At 40.4% G+C, this 26,978-nt stretch overlaps 1 protein-coding gene across 12 annotated transcripts in view; it reads left to right on the plus strand.

Moving 5' to 3' along the window:
• Positions 1-26,978, plus strand: part of RC3H1 (ring finger and CCCH-type domains 1) — a 61,293-nt gene that overhangs the window by 8,684 nt on the left and 25,631 nt on the right. For 10 of the 12 annotated variants that reach the window (XM_014886705.2, XM_088170145.1, XM_088170150.1 and 7 more), the window contains exons 1-6: positions 9,239-9,394; positions 15,007-15,372; positions 22,543-22,663; positions 23,901-24,140; positions 25,181-25,356; positions 26,163-26,363. In XM_014886705.2, coding sequence (XP_014742191.1) covers positions 15,142-15,372; positions 22,543-22,663; positions 23,901-24,140; positions 25,181-25,356; positions 26,163-26,363 — 969 coding nt within the window. In that variant the 5' untranslated portion in view covers positions 9,239-9,394; positions 15,007-15,141. Of the gene's footprint in view, positions 1-9,238; positions 9,395-15,006; positions 15,373-22,542; positions 22,664-23,900; positions 24,141-25,180; positions 25,357-26,162; positions 26,364-26,978 lie in introns of those variants that run through there. The other 2 variants (XM_088170152.1, XM_014886704.2) reach the window with 2 other exon arrangements.

Genomic DNA, 26,978 nt, shown 5'->3' on the forward strand with positions numbered 1-26,978 from the left:
TCAGAAACTTGGTGTAGCTTTTGAGAAGTGGGAATAGTCAGTGATGTTGATGTGACAAGCTGCTATGTGAGTTGTCAGTACCGAATAAAAATGGACAGTAAGCCTATGGAAATTCAGTGACTCAAGTATGCTAATAAATACATTTAAATACTTTGTTCTTGTAAGGTTTTGTGTGCTGAATAATCCCCAGTGCAGTTATGAGGGTTTCACTAGTGTTATTACAGCTGCCTTTAGCTTACCCATTTTTAGAATTTTCTCTTTTGAATTGTCTGTCTTTGGGTTTTAGTGTACTGTCATTGCTTTTATTAAAAAAAAAACAAGTGGCTGAATATAGGAATGTGTAAAGGGACTGCATGGGTGGTAAGAGAGTTTCAATGCCTAGTTTTCCTTTCCTGTACCTTGTCATATATTTGAATACCTGCTGTTTAACCAGACTCACATAACACCAGTTAGAGGAAATTTAAATTATCAAATCATGCAAATACTGGTTGTACATGGCTGGCTTGTCATTTGTCATGGCTTGATCTGCAGTAACAGTGGTGCAATGGGCAGCTCAGTTCTATTTTTAAGACTTTTTAAAGTAGGAAATTTGAAAAATGGAGAAATCTTTCTGAGTAGTCCATGTGTGCCATAACTAAAACATCAGTCAGATGTAGTCTCAAGGTACTGGGAAAAGGAGAAGGTAGCACTGTGGTCAGGGTGTGTGGAGGCTCAAACACTTGTTGTCTCATAGCAGTGTGGGACAATGGCTAATAAAAGCTCGTGGTGAGCTGTTGCTACTTCAAGGAGATTGTTAATAGAAATTAAATCACCCAAATGAAATACAGAGTTGCTTGATTTTGCAGCTACTGTTACTTTCTTTCTGAAAGTATGTCAGTCTTATCTTAAGATACTAGACTAGATAAGCCTTATCTAGTCCAGTATCTTAGTTTTCCTTGAGTGAAATCTAAATTTCTGCGAATAAAGTTCATTAGTGCAAGCTTTCCCTTTGCTTTTAAAAAGCTGGTTCACCATGCTGTGGAGATCTGTTTACTTTTTATTAACACAACTCTAGCAGTAGTTTGTGAGATAGTTTGTGAGATTGCATCCCGTATACTTTTTATTTTACATCTTTCTGGTTGCAATAATATAGTTGTAATATGTTTTTTGAGATGAATATATCTTTGAAGACTGGGAATGAGAAAAATTCTTCTTTCTGGACTGCTCCATTTAGATTAAGTCTCATGCAAAGTAAGCAGTAAGTAAGAGGACTTTCTTTTAAAAGACAACATTCCCTATTTTGAGGAGAATTGTTTTTACAAGTCATATGCAGCAAAATACATCACGTTGGCACTGGATTTTTAGTAGCTTACTCCCAGGATTGTTGCATTTTGCCTTCTCGATTGAATGATTTTCAAGTTATGTAACCTTAAACTTCTATAACTAGGGTTATAATTCAACCTCTTTATAAGAGGATGTAGGATGTTCTTTTTCCCAGTTGAATCCAGGCTCCTGTGAAAAATAAATCTGTATCTTCTCCATTACTGGTAGGAGGATCAGTGGGATGTTGGGGGTTGGATTTTCTCTCTTATACGTGACTATCTTATGTTGTTTGCTCTATTATAAAAAGAAATGTAAGGCAACAGCTTTCATTTTTGTGGTTAAGCTTGAAATGTTTGTTACTGGTTTAAGAGTAGGTGTTTAATGGAAACCCTGAGACTTGAGCCTTTTGTTTCCACTCACTAGAACTATGGGTACTTTTGTCATGGGTTTGACACTGGCTGGAAGCCAGGTACCCACGAAAAAAACCCCAAAAAACTATTCACTTACTCTCCTCTGCAATGGTTGAGCAGAGGAGGGAGAAAGAGCAACTAAAAGGCTCATGGGATTGAGATAAGGATTAGGAGAAAACACTCTAAGGGCAAAACAGGCTCAGAAATTAACAGGTATAAAGAAAAATTATTAATGGAATTAAAAGAGGATAATGAGATACTAAAATAGACCTTTAGAATACCTTCCTACCTCCCCCCCAGCCCTTCTTTTCCCTTCATTGACAATGCAAGGAGACAAAACATGGAGTTTGTAGTCAGTTTATCACTTCTAAAAATCTTTTCTTCAGTTCGTTTAGGGAAAGGAGTCTCTTCTGTTATGCTGGGGGGGTCCTTCCCACGGGAGACATTTCTCTGTGAACTTTCTAAATGTAGTTGTAATTTTCACGAGTGAGTCCCTCCCACAGGCAGAGCAGTCTTTCCACAACTGTTTTTTGTGGGCCATTTAGTTCGTGGGGTGTAGTTTGTAAGGATGAGCTGTTGTAGTGTAAAAGCAAAGGTCCTCTTCCTCTATATCTGGAAGCGGAGGTTCTCTGTGTCTATTCAAGTTTATCACTGGATTACAGCTTTTCAGCATCCACACGCTCCGGTTGAACATCTTTTTTTTTCACGGGCTGTGGGTGAATTCTGCATCTCCTCATGCACTTCATGAATTACAGGGAAACAGTTTGTTGTATTATAGTCCTCACATGGCTTGCAGAAGAATCTCAGCTCCGATGCCTGGAGCACGTCCTCCTCCCTCTCCCTCCTTTTCACCGACCTTAGTGTCGCCATGTTGTTCTCTTCATATGCCTTCACCTTGTCCTTTTTTCTGACTCGGGAGAGATGGTGTCCTTGTTCTCAAATTCTATCAACTGACAAGTTTTTATCGAGTTCGCAGCGCTGGAAGGTTGATTCCGTGCGGGGAGCGCATCGGGAATGGCTCGCCGTGCCTCTGGCTGCTGGTCACGTGTTCCCCGCTGGCCCCGCCTGAGCCGCGCGGGCTGCCGGCTCCGCTCTGCGCCTCCCCTCATGCGGGGCGCCGAGCGAGGAAAGCTGCGGCCGCCACCTCTGCCCTCCTGCTCGCAGCATGGCTGCCTAAAGCGGCTAAGCAAGTAACGTTCATTGCGAGCCATGCCGGAACGGCAGCGGCCGTGGTGGGCGCCGCCCCGGCCGCGCCGTTTTTGGCCATGTGGTCCCGGCCGTGCGGCTGCTCCCGGCGCCGGGATGGCGGCAGCCGCTCCCGGTCTCGGCTGGGGGCCGCACCCCGCCGCTCGGCCGTCCCTGGCGCTGGGATGGCGCCCCCGGCGCTGGGATGGCGCCCCCGGGTGCCCCCGGCGCTGGGATGGCGTCCCCGGCGCAGGGATGGTGCCCCTGGGTGCCCCCGGCGCTGGGATGGAGCCCCCGGGCGCGCAGGTTCGGCTGTGTGGCTGCTCGTGGTCCGGGATGGCCCCAATGGCCGTGCTAGGAAGGGGCCCGGTGGCCCCCTCACCACACCTTGGAAAGGCAGAAGGAAGAGGAACTGAGTTCCTTTTTTTTTCTTTTGAAATATGTCGTCACAGGCGTAATGGCCCAGTCAATATGTCCGTCGTCAGAGCCTTTAGGGATTGACTCTGCTGGACATAGTAGAAATTTCGAGGAGCTTCTCTTTCAGAAGCAGGCTCTGTGGCTTCCTCCACCCCCACTAAAAGCCAGATTGTGTTAAACTAACACAACTTTTAATGATGTTGTCAAGCTGTAAAGAAAAGATTCTATTTTTATGAATCTAGAAGGTGAGACTGACACCAAGGCTGCAAAATATTTAAGGATGGGATTTTTTTCATGTAATTGAAGGTTGCATGAAAAGTCTAATTCAAAAGGAGTACCTTGCCCCAGGCTATTTTTGGCCTCTGGAACTGCTTTTTTAAGCAGTGCTACCAATTGAATCACCGGCTGCCAGTATCATTTAGAGCAAGTGAGGCTCAATTACATTCTGAGTCAGATGTACCTGAATTAACCTGCTTTTCAGCAACAGTTGTGTGACCTCTCCTGCTGCTACTTAAAGACTTTAAGCCCTGTGTGAATGGTAATTTAACACTGTCTAAAAGTCTTGAGCAGGTTTGTCAGTGCTGAATAGTGTTTGGATTTTTTACATCAAATCGGTTGGAGGTGTGGAGAAAATCTTGTATAATGTGTTGACTAGCTAATTTTTTATTTATGCAATTGTTCACAAGAGGGCTGTAATTCTCTAGGCTCAGTGCCATTTCTGCCACAGCTGCCTCTTGACCTTGGATGACTCTAGAGCTGTAGTGTAGCTTAGGTTGTGTTATTAAAACACAATTACAGTCTCTGTCATGAAAACAAGTAGAATAAGATAAAGAACGTAAGTTTGACAGATGAGTAATATCCCTGCTATTATTGCAAGTGAAGCTATTACAGGACTCAGCAAAGAAGTTTATCTGGTTTGGGCCTGTAAGCTATTCTTGTATCAGCTATTGTAGCATTTACAATTGCTTCCTTATTTGCAACTAGGTTCTAGGGGCAGGAAGGGGATGTGAGTTATGGACTGCTAGAGCATTCTCTGGACAGTACTTCCCTCAGTGCTGTATCTGCAGTGAGCTGAAATCATGACTTTGACTGTATTTTGCAAAACTTGCACCATTAAACATTGCTTAAATCTAGCATTGGTTTTGAAATTGGATAATTTTGGTGTTGATTTAGTATAAAGTAATAATTCCACAAATTATTGCTTATTCCATTTCACCTACTCTCATCATTCCAGTCTGTTAGTGTAGTCATCCTTATTGTTAGGATTGCTGAATAGCATTTAGGTAGCTAGTTAAAATTTAGTCAATACTTTCAAGATGGCTTCCATTAATGAAGAAATACATTAAAAGTCTGTGTTGCCCTGCTTGTGCCCAAATAAGCTGCTTATGAAACTGCACCTAAAAACTTGACAAGTTTACTGATGCTAAAAGTGTCTGCCTTGAAGTTCCTTCTTCTGTGCTTCCCACAGTTTTTTCCTTGTTTCCAGGACTTCTTAACCATTTAACAGGTCTGGAACATCTTTTGGAGCCTTTTAGAAGCGAATGTGAGAAGGAAGGGAATTTGTCTTGGATAAGCTTAGGAGAGATGAAGCATGGGCATGGAGAGGACTTTCTGTGAAGTAGTTTAAACTTGCCCTGCTCTAAGCCTGTGCTTGAAAATGCACTGGAAATGCTAAATAGATAAAGTTTCAATATCTGTTTTCCTTGGTTGTAGAATGCAAATTTGAGTCAGGATGCTTGGGTCCTCACAAGGCTGAGGTGGTTAACACATGTTAGTTTATTTGGAGAGATTACATTCTCTTGCTGCTGTGCTAAATCTCATTTGAAGTATAATGCTTGTAGGTAGTGGCTGTGATTTGCTCTTTGTTTACAGCTTGAGTATTTTCAGAGAATCAGAGTAGATCAGGTTGGAAGGGACCACAGTGGGTCATCAGGTCCCACCTCCCTGCTCAAGCAGGTTCATCCCAGAGCACACGGCACAGGATTGTGTCCTGACAGGTCTGGAATATCCCCAGTCAGAGAGACTCCACACCCTCTCTGGTCTCTGTTCCAGTGCTCAGTCACTGCACAGGAAAGAAGTTCTTTGTCATATTCAGGTGACACTTCCTGGGCATCCATTTCTGCCCATGGTCTCTTGTCCCACTGCTGGGTCCCAGGGAGCAGAGCCTGGTCCTTGCTCTGAGCCCTCCCTGCAGACAGGGACAGAGAGGGATGAGGGCCCCTCTCAGCTGGGTTTCCTCTCAAAGCAGAACAGCTGCAGGTCCCTCAAACTTTCCTTGTGAGAGAGCTGCTCCATGCCCTTCCCCATTTCCTCAGCGTCTGCTGGACCTGCTGCAGGAGCTCCAGGTCTCTCCTGTCCTGAGGAGCCCAGCCCTGGACACAGCACTCCAGATGTGTCTCACTAGGACTGAGCAAAGGGGCAGGGTCAGCCCTGGAAGAGCTGGCAATGCTCTTCCTAATGCATCCCAGAATATCATTTGCCTTCTTGACCACAAGGGCACTTGTTTGATTAGTGTTTAACTATTCTCTTAGCAGCTACACTTGACTGATCTGGGAAAGAAATGAGGAAAACCTAGATTATTTTGTCTTAGCAACTCCTCAGGCTGCCTGCCTCAACTTTTTGGTAAAACTGCAATGTTTGGTGAGCACAAAAGCATTTGTTGTGCACGTTGTTTGTAAATGTGCATATTTTCCCTGAAGCTGATGATGCCATACCATTTCATTATAATGCAGAAATTATATCACATGCTTGACTGAACAGGTGCATGAAGTAGAGGAGCTGATTTCATGAAGCTGATATAGTTCAATAATTCTGTACCAAAATCTTTGAGAGAATGGTGTAATGGATAGAAATATAATAAGGCTCAGAGGGTGAAAAAATATTCTTTGTCATTGTGAGCTCCTGCTGTGATAAAATGTATGTGCCACAAAAACTAGGTGCTCCATTGCCTTTTGAAATAATATTGCAGTAGTCCAGAGGGGGCTTTGTATGTAATAAAGAAAAAAAATACCCTTCTTGTGATTACAATGTTTAAAATGAAGTTGTATATTCAACAGGCAGGCAAGCAACTACACTGGTAGTTTTGTTAAAAAATTCATTAGTTTTCACTGCTCTTGACTTTTGGCTTTTATGAAAAGATTTTTTTGATGTTTAAATGCAGTCTTCTAAAATAAATTGCTTTGAAGGTAAATAGAATAACTAAAATTTTATTAGAGAGTACTGTTACGTAAACAGCATTTATTATACATTTTTTATATATTTATTGTATATTAACATGAAGCTATTTGACATCTATTTTTAAAATTAGGGCGACATCTACTAAGTTACAAGAAAAGCCACCTCCCAATCAGAGAAAAGAGAAGTGAGAAGAAAATACTATAAAGAAGTCCTGAGACTCAAGTTTTCAGGTGAACTCTGAAAATGTTTTCTGAATAACTATGGAGTTCTTTGTAAAATGGGATTTTACATTTCCATTTTACACTTTCATTAACAATGAAACAGAAGCCTGTGCTGGGCAATAGCATTTCTATTCACTTAACACTGCTCTTACAGTATATTTCAGCATTTTATTACTATTGCACCTGGAATTTTTGACATATGTGATTTGATTTTTTTTAAGTCTGACAGTCAGTTTGAAAATAAATAAATTAGGAGAGTGACAAGTGTAATGCCAGGACATGGACCTAAGGGGAAGGAGATGGGTAGAAAGTTCAGACTATTGCTTGATTCTTACCTTGTAAGTTTATCAAATAAAAATTTTTAGTAATATTTTCACAGTACACTACACAAAAAAAGAAAAAATGCTGGATTATTTTTTCTTTTTGGAGAGAGTATTCTTACATAATAGGAATCCCCTCCTGGGGAGGAAGGGGTGCGGGATAATTATTAAATGTTGTGTTATTCTAGGTTAGAGGGCTTTTTTGAACTGTTTTTGACCAGTATCTCCAGCCAGTCTGTAAGTCTGCCCTTCTATCTCACTGTTTGACATTGCAGTTGTAATGTTATTGTAGCTGTAGTGTCACTGACATCAAAGCAGAACTAGAGCTGCTGAATTAAGTGGGGAGAAAAGCTATTTCTGAAGAGTGGGTGGCAGGCAGTATATTATATCTTTTTGTTAGATTGTTTTTCTTAATGCTTTCTTTTTCATTGAATTGTGCTGGGTCTTCTTAATGATTCATGACTAAGGAAGGATAAAGGTGTTGCAGCGACATCAAGATCTTCCTCTCTCCATAACTTACTTTTCATTTTCATCTGCCAGATGCCTGTAGTAGCAGTTTTCAGGTAGCTGTAGATTATTCTTGCATTGAAAAGAACTATACTGGTCTTGGTGAACACTACTCCAGAGCAATACTCACTTCAATTGCTTTTTCCTCATAAAGTCTACTACTTGGAGTTATTCTAGATGAGCTGGGTGGCTGATTTGTTGCCTTGTTTTAGTTGAAATGAGGTATTGGTTGTGTAATTGCTGTCCACCCACATTTCTGCCTACCTATATTTATTAATAAAGATCTATGTTTAAAACTCAGCTGGGACAACTATGTCACCAGTCCAGTTGGAGTATTTTAGGAAGGAATGAGAAAGAAAGAGTAGTGACTTCCCTAGCTGACACTGAGAGGTAATATCTGTCTGTACCCTTGAATCTGAAGACTTCTACCAGCTTGTCCTCTTTATTTGCCATGGCTGTTTTCAAACATGTCTTCTCTGGGAAAAGCAAATTATTAGCTTGCCTCCTTGTGACAGCAGGGTTGAGAGCTCTTGAGGGTTGGACCAGTTGGACCCAAGCCCCTGTCCTGAAAACTGCTGTGGATTTTTAAAGTGCCTTCTGCCTTTCTTTTAATCTGTTTGGTTTTTCCTTGACTTTTAAAGTACTAGTTTAATCATTATGTTACTGTTACAGTTTTCATTGACAAATGCAAGAACTCGTAATTTGAAGTGAAAGGAATGTTGTAGAGCTGTTGGCTGCTATTAACTCCCTAGACTTTATCATCTGTTGGTAGAAAGAATTTTCTTGGTGGCAGATCATAAAACCATTTGCTATTTAAGAATTGTCACTTCCTCTTTTAAGTAAGCTGTAAGGGATGTATAATATCAACCAGAAAGTATGAAGCTGGAAGATATATGTTTATCTTCCTTGAAAATTTATGATTTTATTCACATGCAGGTTTTATATTTTGGAGGGCATGAGCAAGAACACTTAAATTTTGTGTACATGTGTTGTCTTTTAATGTTCGTGACTCTAATGGTGGTTGGGTGAGAATAGGGGTCAAGAAAATGATATATCACATTTCAAAAATGATGTATCAGGTTTCATTCCATGTTTTTCCTGTCAAACACCATATAAATAACTTAATTCAACAGTTTTCTGTAGGAAGACATGAGGTCTTGCCTCACAGGATGTTGGGAAGCTTAAATCATTGTAAATTGCTTTCAGAGCGTCTGTTGGGGAGGTACTCTGGTGGAGTTGTGATGTTGATTGTTTGGTTTTCTTGTTTTTCTTGTGTTATTACTAGGCAGGGAGCTTCAAATAAAGAATAACATCTTACCCTTAACTGGCCCCATTTTCCTAAGGTACTTCACTGACTCTACCAAGAGACTTTTGGCTGAAATTACAAAAATTTCTCCCTTTGTTTTCACAGTCAAAAATTACTGAGGAGAAAAGAAAATAGATCTTGAATCTGATTTAACTGAGTTTCACTTACTTAGGGACATAGTTTTGATGATGTTCATGATTTTATCTTTGCTTCTTTTTTTAAGTGGTTTATTATACAGCTACTGAAGCCAGCTGAAGCTTTGAAGGAAGGGTGGGAATATGCATTGCGTACAGACTTGCAGGTTTTGGTGTTGGGAGGGGATTTCTTTGCTGGGGCTCTGTGCTGTGGGCAGTGTTCAGTGGTGTTGGGCGTGTGCTGGCAACACGCATGCGTGGAGCAGGAATGGGGAAGTCGGGCACTTGCTGCCAGCGGAGAGTGTACTGAGAAGTTTGAGAGAGCAAACAGGAAGGGGAAAAAAAACCCTGAATCTGTCAGACATAGTCTTCTGGGCTTATGGTATGTGTTGTTCATGGAGCTTACCAGGCAGAGGTAAGAAACTTTTTTCTTCTACCTACTCTTCTCTGATCAGGTATGGCCTTTCCCTCTCACTTTAGAAATTTTCAGAGGTTTTTCTGTGGAACTGGATATGGAAAACATTGCTAGAGTGATTTACCCTTTTCTGTGAACCATGAAGTTGGCAGTACCGGGTGCCTGTAAAAAAACACATTACTTTTTAGTGGTTAGGGCTTCCCATAGGTTGTCAAGTCAGTTTTTCCCTAAAATGAAATTTAGGACTTTTTAAAGTATTTGTTCAGGGAAAAGAAGAAAGCTACTTAAGTGCCCTCAGAAATACTGTTTATTACAGTGAGCACACTGGAGTAGAAAACAGAAAAGTTCTATGAAGCACCAGCAAAAATTTGTCTGTTTGGCACTAGACAAGAATGGAGGAGGTTCAGCTGCTGGCTAGAATTGTACTGTGGATATCTGGTGATCCTTATGAGTTAGGAATTGCTTTACTGTTTTCTGTTAATTTAATTTAGGTTGTTGATTTATTTTTAATCTCAAAATGTCAGAGAGGTTTTGAAGTAGTTAATCTACCACAGAACCAGTCTCACAGAAGAGAGAAGTGTTCCTGGTTACTTTTTCTCTGAAAAAGTAACTTCTACTCGGAATAGTGTAAGTTATTATCAAGGAGTAAGAGTCTTTAAAAGAATTAGTGAAATTGTGTTTTCTTTATTAGAATAAATAATGATTACTCAAGAGTTGTATCTGCGTGAGCAGTTCAGTTGGCAAGCCTGAGTTTGTTTTGGCTCTGAGGAACTGCTGTAACTTTAAGCTTAGCATTAAATAGGCTTTACTTGTGTTCCCTGGTAACTGCAATGGGAAGCTCCGTTTGATTTAGCTAGGAGTAGGACTCAGCAAAAATGAAATGGCTTCAGCTTAACCAAATTTTGGTTAAGAGGGTGATGATACTGTTTGGGTACTGAAATGCTATGGGAATACATAAAACTCAGGAGTGAGTAATACTCTTGAGAGCTGTATCTACTGAATTGGCAGGAGCTGAGCCAAGGGTGCCTCTTAGGTATGCTGAGTCATCTGCCTAAACTGTGACATAACTTAGTATGGACTGCTGCTGGGAGAGAGCAGTGCCAACTCAGTAGTGATGAAACAGCATGTGATGTGTCCATGTGAGAGCATGCTGGGTCCAAATAAGGTGTTTGTGAGACAATTTGGGGTGTGCTTGGAGCCTGCACCGAAGGATTCCCTCAGAGAATGCACTTAATTGAAACTGAAAGCAGAGGAATTTTCCTGCGTGTCATTCTGTGTTAAACTGGATGCCAGTGGATGTTGGTACAGACTGTTCTGCATTTTACAAACATCTTTTTGTCAGGAGTTGTATCTGCAAAGGACATGTGGAAGACTCTGGTTGCCACACACATAGCACAGCTTGGACACAAGGCTACGTCAGCCTCTGCATTGTAGTCCAGCAGAGCAAGGATTGAGTGGCTGTTCCAGTGGTTTATGGAATAATCATAAACTGAAGCACTGGCAGGGTCCCAGAGGAGACAGGTCACTGATCTGATTACAGCGTGACATTTCCAGTCTGGGTTGAAGGATGGAATTTCAAGGATTTTTTGGGGCTGGGAGACCAGAAGAGAGGAGAAATTTTTCCAGGTAGTTCTAGATGTGGGTAAAACAGCTTATGCAAGGCTAAACAGGAGGATGAGACTTGCAAACAGGTATTTAAACTCAGAAATAACAAAATCACTCTGTCTCTAGTTTCAGTGTAGGATTCAAGGTTTGTGTCTTAGGGTATCTTCATTCTTAATTACACCTTTTTGTCTTCCAGTTTATGTACTGTGGATGTGTCTTTTTAGTTTTTTGCTTTCTTGGGTTTTGATATATCTATTTTCTTCAATCATGCACAAAGCAGTGTGTATGGATATACATTTTACAGTGGCAGAAACTATTGAGTGAAATACTTAGTGAGTTGAGGGTGGGTTAAAATGTAATATTATGGGGAGGAGGGCTATTTAAGTAGTTACGTCTTTTATAAATTTTTGCATTCTTTATGTTTTGCTTACTTTGGTATAATGCTGAAGAGAAACATTTTTTTTAAAAAAAAGCCTTGTACTATAAAAGGGAATATACTTTTCCTACTGTACATGTTCAAAAAGTGTTCTCTTGCAGTCGTGGGGATGGTTCCAGTAGCAGACAGTGATAATAAAACTGTCTTATTTCCACTGTTTTATTACTGTTTGTAATGTCTCCTGTTTAAAGTAGCTCGTTGAAGTCAGAGACTGTTGTTTTTTGGTTTTTTCCCTCAGTTATTTCCAAGGTCATAGTGAGTCACAAACCTTGATACAAGACATAGGTATCTTCTGCAGCTTCACGTCTCTACCTCTGTAAGCTTTGTGCTTTAAGAGATTTACATTGTATCCCATCACAGGGCTCTGCTCCCTTGTTGGAAGTTTGAAGATCTGGCGGGAAAACAGGACCATGTATGTGGAAAGCTATGGCACCAGCAGCAGTACTTGGTTTGGTGCATGTGGCTTGTGAATCCTCAGTCCCTGTGATGCCATTCCCATCTTGTGTGGGATCAGAGGAATTTCCAGTTTTGTGCTGATCTGCTGTGAAGATTCAATAGTAGCACAGGGTTATTGTTCCAACAGCTGTTCTCTTCTGTGGGGAGCAGGTGGCTGCATCACACCAGTTAGCCATCTGTTGCAGCAGCTAGACTGTGCTGAAATAGATGACTTTCTGAGGTTTCTCACAGCTCTGTGTTCTATTGTCAGTGGCCTTCTTGTGGCATTCAGGCACCAGGACACAATCTCGGACACTGTAGAGTCTCTGAGGGCTGTGCTTATTTATAAGCTTTGCTTCCCTTGTTCCCCAGCCTTTTGAAACCTATCTTGACATGGGATCATGGATGCCACTAATTAGTCCTTCCATCTCCAGACTCCCCAAACTTCTCTTTCAACTGTTGAGTTTGTAAATAAATATGACCTATTTCATTATGCCACAGGTACAGGTAGCAACAACATGGCTCTGTTTACTGGAGTTTTTTAATTAACTAACGTTAAAGTTGAAATTAAACTCTTCTCTTCCAGTTCACAGCTTGGGATAGTGGCATCTCCATGTTCACAGCTGCTTTCTAGACTTGATGGTACAGCTTCATGTTAGCTTCTGTTTTAAGTCTCCTCAGTTAATGAAAAACTTCTTTTCCTGAATGCTTGGCTAATAATTTGTTTTAAATTGACTGTTCAGTTTGTTTTTGGATTGCACAGGAGCCTGAGGAATTCTTGCTAGATATTCTAATGGCAGTGTGGTCAAAAGGAAGAGCTATGATTCAGTTCTGAAGTTTTGATCCCCAAAGGATATTTCATAGCACAGCCATACATACAGTAGATTTACCGAGCTGTGTACTGCTCTTTGCAGAAGGATTTCTGTGGAGTTTCTGCAGATTTGGTTTACAAAGAATAATTCTATCTTGAATGCTTGTTACCAAAGTTTGCTCAGTGTATATAAGAGGACAGGTAGCCAGGGAAGTCTTGGAAATAAATTTGCTGCATGTTTTAGGATAGCATCTCTCAGTGAAGTAACCTGAAAGTATAGAAGATTTAATTTGGGTTGTGGTGATACATTAGTAGTGGGAATGATTTGACTCTATGCAGACAAGATGGAAAAAATGAACTGATTCGCCACTAAATAGGCATTTTGGAAGGGGGAGCCCTGAACGACCTTGACATCCTGTCATTGTGCAATGGTGGTGGTAGGGTTAACCACATGTAGTGCCTCTTCTTTGTGCCACCCTGCCTGGGGAATTCTGATTTTTTATTGACTCCTTATTGGCTGGGAACCAGAGGCTGTGTGGCATTGTATATTGTCTTCTGAAGAGAGAAATAATTGTTTTTTCTCTAGAGTCCTGAAGCATCCTGAGTAGGAAGTGACTCAGAGGGACCATCACAGTACAACTACTTTTCCTAAGTGTTAGAGCTAAGGTTAGGTGTTTGATGAAACTCAGCTAAAAGCTTAACTAGTAACACTTATTGTTTACCTTGGCAAAATAATGTTAACTGTGAAAAACATTGCACTAAATTCTGAGAAAAAGAAGCCTTTTTTTCCCTGAAAAAAGTAGCAGAGACTTTTCAGAGTCTTTATTTTAGTCTTTATTTATATTAGATTTTCTTTTCTGTTTTAAAATGCTTTGACTCTGAATTGCATTCCTGATATAAAGTTTCTCTCTTTGCCTTTAGAATTTAGATTTTAATTGTAAACGTTTTTTGAGCTTAACATTTGATAAAAAGTCGCTATTTTGCTTGTGAAAGAACTTCCTGTCAGAACAGATACTAGCAAGCAAGTGTGCAGTCCTTGGTTTGAAACTGAAGCCAGTGGTGTGTGGGAAAGAGAAACTAGTATATATGGGTGGTTTGGGTGGGGTTTTTATTGTCATTTTGCTGCTTGATTTAGAAAAATTGGTTATGAATCAGTGACTTGCACTTTTTTTCTTCCCAGATTCCACTGGTGAAAGTAAGCCAGACATCAGAAATTATTTTATTACCAATTTTCTTTTTGCTGATGATTTTTGCATGTCATGTGATCCATCTTTTCTTCTACATTTCTCCTCATATGAGTTCTGCTTTTTTCCTGTCCCTAAAGGGATATCTTCCATTCCCTTATGAGTAACATCTGATCTTCTTAATATTTTGATTTGAGAGTGTCAAGTAATAAAGACCTCCAAGCTTTTCTTCTATTGTAGTTTCAGGGTGGTTCTCAATAGAGTAAAGATGTTGCTTTCTCTACCAATATAATGTCTAAGCAGGGAGTGAATGATATAAATTGAGGTTACAAAAGGAACAGTTCAGGAACAATTGTCAGTCATCCAGTCATAAATGACTACTAGAAGGGGTTCGTGTTTTGAAGGATGGAGATGCTTGAATGGCAGACAGAGGGCAAGTGCTGAATTCCAGCAGGAGTGCATGCAGATTGCCATGGTAACTGAGATACGTGTGGATGGGTCCATGTGTTACCATACAGCTCAGTCCATCCCAGGCTGTGTGCAGGTGTGTAGTAGCAGCACATGGTATCACTGGTGCCGTGTGGGAGCTGTATTGCAGTGTCTGACTGACCCTGAGCCATTTCTCCTGTCCACCTTGAGCCTTGGGCAGCTCGCACGTTTTGGTGTCATTGTGTGCCAACCCGGAGCCCACGGGACTCTGAAGAAACGTTTGCTTTTGATAGAGGCTTTGGATGAAGCCTTGTCTAAGCAAAATGATTTAAATATTGAATTATTTTGTACAGTAGATAGTGTACAAAAGTGGATTAGTGGAATTGTCTTCTTTATTAACACTTTATTGATGTCAATTTGCTCATTTATAAAGAGAGAACAAAAAACTAAAAGCTAATTAGTTTTATAACTTCAATGTGATGGTTATCTTCCTTGATTTATTTTGATCTGTACAGCAGCAGAAATGGTTTACACTGGCTTTTCCAGAGCCAGAGACTAGCTGGAATTAAAGCAAGTCGTGACTCAGTCCTGCATTTAATGTCAGCACTCCTAGTTCAGCTACACCTCGATAAGTGGCACTTCCCTAGCACAAAGGAGCTCACGTGCCTGTTCTAGTACAGAATGCTAACATTGTGTTTCTGTTTTCTTCTAGGTTATGTTTCACACTATGTGCAGACTGTCTGTACTTACAGAAGATATTTAAAACCAAACAGACTTTTTTGCAAAATTTTGATTCCAGTGGAATCTGTACTTTAGATTTTTGTCTCGTCAATTAACTCCTGAAGCAATGCCTGTACAAGCTCCACAATGGACGGATTTTCTCTCCTGCCCGATTTGCACACAGACTTTCGACGAAACGATCCGCAAGCCCATCAGCTTGGGCTGTGGCCACACTGTCTGCAAGATGTGCCTCAACAAGCTCCACCGTAAGGCATGTCCCTTTGACCAGACCACTATCAACACAGACATCGAACTCCTTCCTGTGAATTCAGCCTTGCTGCAGCTTGTGGGTGCTCAGGTATCCGTGCTTTTTTTTTTTAATCTGTTTTGGTATTTTCCTTCATTTAGGAGGACAAGTCAGGTATAATAAAGAATATGATATTGTCTTAATGATGTGAAGAGAAGGCATCTATCTTTCTGTAGATGTCTACAAGAAATAATAAAGGTGCCTGGAACAATAGTTTAAATCTTTATTCTGCTGCTGACCATGACATCTAATTCCGTGGGCTGTCACCAGAAAGCGTTTGTTGTGTTTCCTTCCTTCTTCCTTTACTCTTACCTAGCCATGCTTGCCAAAAGGACAAGCTGGATCAGGAGCTTATTTTATGGGAAGACTTTTTTCTGTGGTAGATGATGTGCTTTTCTGTATTCACCCTGTGAGACCTGTGATTAGTTGTCCCAAAAGCAGGAGGGGAGTGTAAAGGATGTGGGACACATTTCTTTGTTAGCAGCCTTTATACAGCCTTATTTGAAACTATGCAATGAAAATAAAACTCCCTGAGATGAGATGTTACTCTACATCCATATTGAGGTGGGGGGAAGCCTGCTTGAGACTCCCTTTTTTGCTTGAATAGGTACTGGTGAGGTCAGTTGAAGTGGTGATATGATGGGGATGAGTGGCACTGGTACTGACAGCAGCCCCAAGAAAGGGCAGGGATGTGTGTGGAAAGCAGGATCACCTTGCTGAGTTGCAGCAGGCCAACTGGCAAAAGCTTATCAATGCTAGGTCCCAGGTAGCTCCCTGTGACCCACACCTTCTAAAGCTCTTGGACAGGATTGTGGTCTTAGGAGAGGAGGGATAATCGTGTCTAACTTGTAGGTGAAGAATAAAAAGGTAGATGGGATGCAGTTACCATAAAGAGGTTACTGTTTTATTTTGTACTGCTTCAGTGTCTGGGATGAGTGAAATCAAATGTAGCAGAAACTCCAGTGAGATCTGTAGTTTGGGGAAAAGGAAAGAATTGTGGAAGAGCTGTAAAAGGTGTGGAGGGAAGAGAAGATGCTCTTATGTTGCTTATTATTAGGTACTGTGACTTACAGGTCTAAGTGTGCTTTTGCCACTTGTTAGTTTATACAGTGATATGGCTAATTTGTTGTTCTTCTTTCATGATGTATGGCATAGAGGTTATTCCAGAAGCTCAAAATCAAACGAGGTTTCTGGCTGTGCTGTGACTCATCCTGCTGTGCAGGAGGAAGCAGTGAGATTGTGCACTGCCATTCCTGTGATATGCTGCCATCTTTGAAGAGCTTCCAAGCAGTATGAAATCTATGGGTGATGTCATTGAAAAAAGTTGTAATTCTCTCCTATATGTTCTTCCTCTCTACAGTTTGAGTATTTCCAGTTGCCTCTGAAGGTCCACATACGTGATAAATGTCTTCCCCTTGCATTTTTTTGTTGTTTTGTGTGCATTTGTTAAGCTTTATGAGAAGCTGTGTGATAGCCTCAACTTGGCCTCTGCCAGAATTTAAATTTTTATAGAAACAAGATTCTCTGGAGTGAGATGGAAACCCACCCTGCCCTGTATAGGCAACTGAGAATTTTTTTCTGGTTTTACTAGTTAGCCAGCCAGAGTTTTCTTATCTATATGTGTGAGATATGAATAAAGGTTTTATAGTATAGTGTTTGTCTTGAGAGCACTCTGAACTTTAGGTTCTGACTTAGCATTAGTAACATTATTTTGTTCTCCTTTTTTGTCTGAAAATTTTGTGTGAATAAGATTCACAGGACCTTGTTTCATTGTGACCTTAAAGCTGCAAATGCCACCAAAAGATACATTATTCCCACCCCTGTTCTTTGCCACTCATTTCTGCTTGTTTGTTACTTCCAGCATTCTGTTACTTGTAACAATAACCGTGGCTCCTAGCTGGGCATTTATTACTGACAAACTTTCCCCTTAAGAGAAGTTTGAACCATCTAAGTTCAAATAAACATGTGAATGGAATCAGTGTTCAGTATAACTCGCTCTCCTTTCTCTTCCCTTTCCCGTCCTTGCAGCTGTTGCAGTGTTTACCAGACACTGGACTACTAGAAAATAAATACAGCTACTTTCAGTGAAGGACAGGGAAACAATTGCTATTTTCCAATAGAATAAGGCTATTTTTAATTTTTTTTTTTTTAAAAACAGGCTTTCTTAAGGACAAATTAAAAAAAAAGGTACTATAGACAAACTAATGATTTTTGAACTCTCCCACTAAGAGAGTGCACTCTTCTGCTGTTTCAGCAAAAATGATCTGTGAGCTTCAATCCAGCTTTCAAAGCATGAGTAGTGTCAGCTTCAGCTGAAACCAATTCCATTTGTTTTTCCACTTCCAGGTTTAGTTTTAGGAGCATGTATGTGTCATTAGTGTCCCTTAATCTCCAGCAAACCTCTGTACACCTGAACCTGAGTCCACAGAGACCTGTAATACTTTATTTGTAAATGCTAAATTAAAAAAAAAAAAAAACAGGTTTCCTTTTGGAAGGAAACACAGTAAAGTGCAACTAAAGCTTTTGTTTCTGAGTGGGAAGAACAGTTTGTTTTTTTCCCTTTGGAGTGACTTCTGAGGAATTCACACATTTATACTTGTTAAGTGCTTTTTTGCTGGAGATGGAGGAGGAGACCAGGCAGTTTAAAGAAACAAATCTATTCTGCTGTGACTGGCAGCAGTGACAGGATTCCAGGGCAAGTCACTTTGGCTTTTCCACAAATACAGCCAGTGAAATAAGCAGGACTGTACTTCTGGGGAAAGCACACTGAATTTATCACACAGTCACCCAGGAAAGCAGAAATGTATTTCTGATAGTAGCCTTCTCTCTCTGTATAGATATTGTCACTCTAACAGTGAAAAGAGTTGGTTTCTTACTTGAATTAGACTCCTTCTCATTTTCCCTATACCCTTTTTGAAATGAAACCCATTTCCAGGTTATAGTCACCCTTGGTGTGTTAATGAACTGTTGCAGATTCAGATTTCTACCTGCTCCCCTGTAACATCAACACTGTATAGGGGCTGTTCTGGAAGGCAGTGGTCATAGAATCACAGAATGGCTTGGGTTGGGTTTGACCTTAAGAGCCATCTCATTCCAGCCCAGTGTCCTGGGCTTAAAGCTCATCCTGTTCCACTCCCTGCCACGGGCAGGGACACCTTCCACTAGACCAGGTTGCTCCAAGCCCTATCCAGCCTGGCCTTGGACACTTGCAGGGATGGGATATCCACAGCCTCTCTGGTTAGGGTAGTTCAGACCATATCTGGATAAGTTTTGCTACATAAAATGAGGAAAGAGGTCATAAGGGGAAGATGAGAATTATTATTCTTGGGAAAGCTGGATATATCTGAGTACCTAAGCAGGAGCTGTGAGGGAAGGGAGACACAATGGCCTTGGACACGAATCAGCAAGGCATTTATAGCATACCTTGCTTCTTAGACTTCCTGGGTAAAGGAATCACTTAAGTTTGTTTCTGTGGGAAAAAGGTTTTGAATTTTAGCTATTCAAGCATCCACATGTTACTCACTATATGTAACTATTTTAAACGTTCACCTGGCTAGTGTTTTAAAAGTACCTAATAATGGATCTGTCATCTAAGCTCTTCCCTCATGTGTTTCTAACCCATGAAACAGCAGCAGGCACATTCCAAACAGGTGACATAGAGTGGCAGAAATGCCTGTGGTGCTTTAATTTTGGCATAGTCTCCTGCTGGACATGATAAATACGATTCTAGACATTAGGATTGTACATGGTGAGAGGCTAGGTGATCTTAACTCACAGCCCTTTCAAAAGGGGAAGATTGCAAGTGCAGAGCTATTAGAGGCACATTTGATAACTTATTTTAACTTTTGATGAAATGAAGTGCCACAAAAGAGGAATTATCTGTGAAAAAGTTGTCTTTAATGTAAACTTTTGAGGAACTAAAGATGATAGCCTTCGGGTTTTGTTTGTTTTGGCAGGAAGCAAATCATTTGCAGGGAAGGGGAGGGAAATATTGCTAGAAACAGTTTTCAAACCATACCAAAAGGGGTTTGGTCTGTTTAACATGTTCTAATTCTGTGCAATTAGATGCCTAATGGTAATTATTGACAACTCAAGCTGACTTTCTTCATCAAATTACACTTAAATCACCAATTCAAAATCACTGCCTGGTATGAGATGATGCTTTAGCATTCTTTTCCGGTCCCCTTTCTTATGCTGTCATAACCTGTCTCTTCCCACAGCCACAAGCCATGCTGATGGGTAACATTCCACTGCCAGTCATTGCCAAAGCAGATAACATGCAAAACCATCACAGACTTAAAGCAATTAAACATCTGAGATCATTTTTCCTGTCCTGCTCTCATCCCCTTTGGGAGGTGTTGATTACATATGTGAATATATTTGCAGTGGAAACTGTCATAAGGGTGTGATGTCTGAGAGAATGGAATATGGAATGAGGGTGAAAATAATGATCTCACTCTGTGGGGCATCTATTCTGAGGCTCTCGAGAGGCATTGTAAACAGCAGTGACCATAGGGTCATGCATGCTATTAAAAGGTTATTTTGGGAAGGGGAAGTGAAAATGCTTTCAAGTTGAATTATTTCTCAATTCTCCCTCAGCAATTCCATGATGGAGCCAAAGTCAAAATTCAAATTTTCTGTCTCTTTTATGAATTACGTCTTTATGATTTTTCTCTTGGTAGATGCTATTCTTGCAATCATTCTAGCCCTAAAATATTAAAATAAGTCTTGGAAGTGCATATAATAAAACCAGAAAAAGGAAAATTACTTGTAAATTCTATCGTGAGGTGCACTGCATGAGTGAAGCGTGTGTGCATGAGAAATAACTTCTCTTCTCCTGACCACTCCTGAAAACCACAGCAAAAACATGCTGGTTTACTCTTCAGTACTACACTTATTCCAGCTTCAGATAAAAGTTTAATCTCTTTTGGGCTCATTTTGCAAGCAGTACAGTTGTACAAAGCACTTAAATTTTTACATTGAGGCTTCCCTTGGAAAGAGAAGGAATGGGAGCAATATACAGATAGTGTTTGAATAGCTTGATTAGCTCTCGGAAGTTTTTCTCTGCTAGCTTTTCTGTGGGGGAAGGGGAAGCTTTCTGTTAGTTGCTAGACAGTCCTTGTGTCTCACTGGTGGAGTTGTGCTGTGTCTGGCATTCCAAAGCACTGCTTTGAATGTGTGCTAAACCCTCTTCAATTCAGGGTGGAAATCCAGGGCTGAACGTGGCTTCCTGTCCCGCGGCTGCTCCGAGCCCCCTTTGTCTGCCGGGGGTTGCAACGCTGCCATTGTGTTTTGGGTGTTTCAGTGGTGCTAGATGGAATGCTTGCAGGAGTAAGTAGGAAACAAAATATTGTGCCAAATATATGACTGCAGTAAACAAGGCAGAGAGGGTGCAGTGTCTGGGCTCCTGTGCCTGAGATGTGTCATTTGCTCAGTAAGCCAGTTCTGCTATGTAACTTCCCTGGCAGAGGCAGGCTGCTAAAATGGCAGTGCCTTTGAAAAAGAGGTGTGGAATATTCTGTTAAGGTGCAGGCAAATATTGCAGGAGTTAATAATTGTTTCCCAAATCCCAGGAAACCGCTCCAGGCTGTTATGATAGTTTACATCTTACCATTCTAACATAGAGTTGCAAAATATCCTTTTGCTGAAAATGTTCTTGCTTACAGACACAAAAATCTTCAAACCCAAAAAACTAAAATACCCCAAATAAATGCTGGCCCAAAATTTAAACCAAAACCCCACAGAACATTGCAAGTTAACTTCCGTCAGTGATGAGTATTGAGGCTAACCTTGATTGAACTTGGGTTTTTCTCTTTAGTATGAATGGAAGCCTAGATCTGACCCAGCCTCTATCTTGTTTATGATAGTCTTGGGATGATACTATGTTAATTGCAGCTGATACCTTACATTTTGAGACTTTTCTTTGTTACCTGCTGGAAAAGCAAGATAGTAACTTTTTATTTTCCTCTATGTGTCAAATGAGAAACTTGGCATTGTGAGGCAGTTGTCTAAGGAGAAGTGTGATCACATGGCTGAAGCATTGCTTTCTATTAAAGCTGGTAGGAAAGCTGTTCACGTTGGTGATGGCAACCGTGTACGTACGTGTGTAAATATATATATGTATTTTCTGCTTTTATTTGGTGCTGCCATCATATAATGCTGCTCTTGCCATGGTTGGGTTACACATGAAGGTAAGCAGGTTTGTATCTGTATTTAACTGAAGCATTAAAGGCTTTTACTTTAAGATTGAAGGGCTGGGTTGGTCCCTGTAAGCAGCTATGTGGGATTAGCATGCTGTTGTTGCCACTGGGATGGGGATTGACTTGGAAATAGAAGTCTGAGATCTATTTGCACTTTGACAGCAAATACAAAAAGTGCTTGTGCTTAGTCTACTGAGGAATTCCAATTCTCTGTACTGTATTGGGTTGACTGCTGAACAATGGTGTTGAGAAGTGTTAGTACAGTGCTATACTGCACCCTCAAATCTGATGAAAACTTTCAGAGTTTACCAAGAGGAAAGCAGAAACAAAATTAAAACTTGGAGGAGTGGTGGTGCAAATCCCTTGGAAAAAATCCTGATTTCTGGTGAATGTTTGGAACAAGAAATAAATGGCAGCTGACAAAAAACCACCACAAAACCCCAAGAATGCAATTGGCCTCTATCATCAGATAAATACTCACAGGATGTGTTCATATGCATTACATAGGAGAACTTGGTATGCTGCTTTATAACTGGGTCTAGTCAGACTGTGTTCCAAGGGTATCTTACTGCATTTGCTGCTAAGTCTTTCTTCCACTAATCTTAAGTAGCTGCAATCTCTTATCCCTGGATGATTTTAGAGCTGTGAGGCCGTAGATACTAATTGGTATTTACTGGCAGACCAAGGTTCTCCTATTTTTTTTTTTTCCCTTGAGTTTTTTGGCCAGTCAGCTTTGGAGATGTTTCAGTGTGTTCTATTTTAGTGTCTTCTGCTTGTAGTTCATATCAGCCACTAAATAAAAGAAGTCTATTAAACATAAATTCTGTCTTTTTGTTTTCATTTTCACTGGGGTTTTTTATGCTATTTGTTCAGTAAATAAGCTGAAAAAATGCTGAGTATTATAGAAAAGTCACAGGAGGAGAACAAAACAGGAAATGTGCTGTAGTAATAAGTGTTTATAAGCATGGTTACCACTTATTTATGCATATTCATAGTAGGTGTACATGTCATCTCTCTTCAGGTTCCTGAGCAGCAGCCGATTACTTTATGCAGTGGAGCTGAAGATACCAAGCATTATGAGGAGGGCAAGAAATGTGTGGAAGAATTGGCATTGTACCTCAAACCACTCAGCAGTGCAAGAGGTAGTTCCTACATTGCTTCCTTGGAAAATGAAACCAAAAAAACCAAATAAGATGCAAAACAAACTATCCAAATTATTAATTAGTATGTTTGGAAAAAGGATATAATTCTCGTTTAGAAACCAATTAAAACAAATTTCTTAAACATGACCTTAATGTTTTCATGGAGAGGAGGGGGATGTAGAACTGAAAGGTGGATGTAGAACAGAGAAAAGGCTGAGGTGTTTGACCATGGCATAGTGAGTTGAGACAAACTTTGATTTGATGTTTGCAGAGTAAGTAAAAATAGATAATTTTGCCTTTTTTTTTCAGTTCTGCTTTGTGATAACTGTAATGAGGCAGCTGTTCTGTAGAGGATTAATAAACTGATATGAGAAAGTTACTGCATGTAAGATAGATAAGGAAAACTATAAGTAATACTTACTTTATACAAGGTCATATACAAGAGCTGGGTCAATCTGGGTAATTCTAAGTTAGCAAGCCTGCACTGTGTTGAAGAGTATGGATTTTATATATATTACATGTGCTGGATTTGGACAGTCTGTCAGCCCAAGTAGTGGAGTTGGGCATTAGGGTATCAATTTTTTTTTTTTTTTGAGAAGCTGTCTTGGTGTTTTGCAGTGCAGTGTGACAGCAGTATCACTCTGGGAATTGGTGGCCCAGTGAACAAGCTCTGGCTGCAGAGCAAACTCAACATAGCAGCATTATGTCTAGTGAGTCACTTGTTCCTTTAACCTGAATTAGGTGGCTCTTGGCATGTTTGTGATTCAGAGTTTTGGCACATAATTAAACATCACCCAAGCAGTTCAGGACTCATGTAAGCTCTAAACCAAAACAGTGAAGGTACCATATGTAGGCAAGAAACTATATGTGTTGTGAAAACAAATATCCAAGGGATCCCTCAAGTCCATGAATAAGGGATGGACTGGAAATCTGTATGGGAGGGTGTGGGACAAATTACCAACATGGTGAAAGGATTCATTAGAGGTTCCATCTTCTTCAAAAGCCAGGTCAGTCAATGACAAGGTTAAGCCTGTGGGGAAGTTGACTACCAGAAAACTGCTTTTATTGCCAAGTAAAACAAGTGAAATGAACTTCTGATATGCCTTGACTAGTATTCCCTTTGACAAAATGGACACCAGGAGAGCTAGGTTTGCACATGTCCAGTACAGTCACTGAAGACTGGCACAAGGAGAGGAATATGAGGTAGTTTATTATTCTGTCTCATTTTGTTTTGAAGGTGTGGGTCTTAACAGTACTACTCAGAGTGTGCTGAGTCGTCCCATGCAGAGGAAACTTGTGACATTAGTCCATTGCCAGCTGGTGGAGGAGGAAGGGCGGATCAGAGCCATGCGTGCAGCTCGGTCACTGGGTGAAAGAACAGTCACAGAGCTCATTCTCCAGCATCAAAACCCTCAGCAGCTCTCCTCCAACCTCTGGGCTGCAGTGAGAGCCAGAGGGTGCCAGTTCCTTGGGCCAGGTAGGTGACATTGCAGCATCATTTCTGTACTAGAAGCAATTTAGAATTGAGTTGTTGATAAATGACTGTCCAGTTGCCCAAGTGATTTTATTAAGCAACAGCCTAACTTCTTAATAGTAGTCTTCAGAATTAATTGTGTATCTGTTGGGCTGATGCTGTTGGGTTTTCTTGTATTTTTAATGCTTTTTCAAGTCTTGTGTAAAATTCAGAATAAGCGTCCTCCTGTTCTTGTCGTAAGATAAATGACCAATTGCTTCTCACTTGCTATTCCTTGAAGATCTTTCTAGGAAAAATAAGGTTACTGGAAGTGACTGGCATGGCTTCTTTTCCTTCTGTAGGGCAATAAACATACAAAACAGTTGTGGGGATAGATTTGTTACAGTTATGTGTACACATTTTTGAGAAGTTGTGCATTTATAAATTCAATTCCTTTGCTTAAAATGCTAGAAAGAAATCAATGTTGCTTAAAAAAAATGAAGTCTCATTATTGAAAATACAGACTTCACTTGTTGAGGCTTGAAATATGAAGCCAATTTCTTGAAGAAGTAATAGTGAAGTTTTTCCTGACTGAAACAGATGAAGAGTAATCTTGAGATATTAACTTTCATAACCGTGTTCTCCCTTAGCCTGTCAGCTTTTTCTTCTGGGATAAATGTAGGATGTAGGCAATACACTTTGAAAACTCATATTAATGATTAAGAAGTGTGCAGACAGGAATCTTCTTATCAGATGATACCCAAAATAGATGTTGTGGTAGTAGTAGCAATAATAATAATATTAATACAATATACAATGAGAAATCATAATAATAATAAAAGTAAAAAGTCCTGTTTTCTCAAGTCACAGTCTGGGAATGTGGAAGAGTTCCTTCTCGCTTTGTCCTCCCTTCTTGCTCGACTCTCTTTTTTTCTCTGTGGGTTTGTGTGTCTGTTGGTTTTTTAGCTGTTATCCCAATTGTAGATGAACAAGAAACTGCAAAAATTTTACTTGGACTTCTCTTACCATTTGTTGGTTTTTTTTCTATTTCCCCTGGCTCTCAGCAATGCAAGAGGAGGCTTTAAAGCTGGTTCTGCTGGCTTTAGAAGATGGGTCTGCTCTGTCTCGAAAGGTCTTGGTTCTCTTTGTGGTGCAGAGACTGGAGCCACGATTTCCTCAGGCTTCCAAAACTAGCATTGGGCATGTTGTCCAGCTCCTTTACAGAGCCTCATGCTTCAAGGTATGAAGAAGATTCTGCCCAAACCATTGGTTTTCACTTTCAGTGTTCATTGTCCTGTAGCATTAAATGTGTTCAAATATATGTGATTAGTTAGAGAAAGCATTGCTCATTTAGTCCCAGATGAATTTAGAGAGGTCTTTGTCATTCAGCTGTGATGGCAGCGTAGGCTGAAACAGCGACTTGAAGTTGTAAAGTTAGGTTTTGCCTCTGTCCAGTTTCATAGAGACACCGTTACAAAACCTGGATGTAAGGCAGCATACTTACCTTCTTAGAAGTGGCTTAAAGCCAAAAAATTCCTAATTCTGTTAATTCAGTTGTGGTGTGGTTAGAATCAAAGAAATAGGAGACTCTTGGGTGTCAGCTGTATGAAGAAAAACTGCTTAATGTACTTTACAGTAGTTAATATCTGTTACTAGATGTTCAACTTAAATGTCATTCACTCTTGCTAAGAGAGTAGAAAAACGCTTTGGTTTTGCTAATTGTACCCTCAAACAAAATCATGCAATGCAAACAAAATATCTTGATTGAAGGTATGAATGCTGTAAAGTCTTTCAGGAAGTGTGACACTTTGACCAATATGTGAATCAGAGACCAAGTAAAGGATGTTTTGTATCCAGTTTGCAGTGGTTCCACTCTGTGAAGTGTGTGTTACTTTAGTAGGAACTGGTGTTCATTGAGTAGTGTCATAGTTGATTTTAGTGTGGGAGAAGGACTTAGTTGCTGACTGAAGATGCCACTTGCCTCAGACTTGATGTAATCTTGGGCTTATCCTACCTAATTTTATTTGGCTCATCTCTCCTTGCTAGGTGACCAAGCGAGATGAAGACTCCTCCCTGATGCAACTGAAGGAGGAATTTCGGACTTATGAAGCTCTGAGAAGGGAGCATGACTCCCAGATAGTTCAGATAGCCATGGAAGCAGGATTGCGCATCGCACCAGACCAGTGGTCCTCGCTGTTGTATGGAGACCAGTCTCACAAATCCCACATGCAGAGTATCATTGACAAGGTAAAGCCACCTGAAATCAGCCCAGTCCATCTTGTTCGCAAGTGTAGTCTATTTAAATGTTTGTAACATTGAACTTAGAAACTCTGCCCACGCAGGCTTACCCATTAATCATTTGTCCTGTTATGTCTAAATAATTAGAATATATATTTGTAACCTATTGAATCTTGTTCCCTCTGCCATCTTAAACATTTTTGCTACTTTCTTTCTTTCTGCAGATGGAAAACCCGCAAAGTTTAGCTAAATAATTGAGGGGTGACCTTTATGAACAGCTGATAAGTGCCAATGTAGTGACAGAGGCTAATGGTCTGTGTTTCCAGGCAGGAAGTTAGTGCATAAGTTGGAAAAAAAATGAGTCCCCAGGTCTGTGTCTGAAATAAGACAGAGAGGTGAAAGCACATTTCGTAAATACAATAACCTAAACTCTGGAAATGCCCAGATTTCTCTCTCAGAAGCAACATAGTATAAATGGACTTTTAGATTAGGGGATGCTTTTGTAAGTGCCTAAATTAGGTGGGAAGAACTGAACCTTGTTGAATGGTTATGAAAGCTGTGAAACAACTGCTTTGTTTGCTGTGCAAGAGGATTAGCTTCAAGATAGCTTCTGCTGTATATTTA

The sequence above is a fragment of the Sturnus vulgaris genome, chromosome 9 (assembly GCF_052056855.1).
Source record: "Sturnus vulgaris isolate bStuVul1 chromosome 9, bStuVul1.hap1, whole genome shotgun sequence".
In the NCBI taxonomy this organism is placed as follows: domain Eukaryota; kingdom Metazoa; phylum Chordata; class Aves; order Passeriformes; family Sturnidae; genus Sturnus; species Sturnus vulgaris.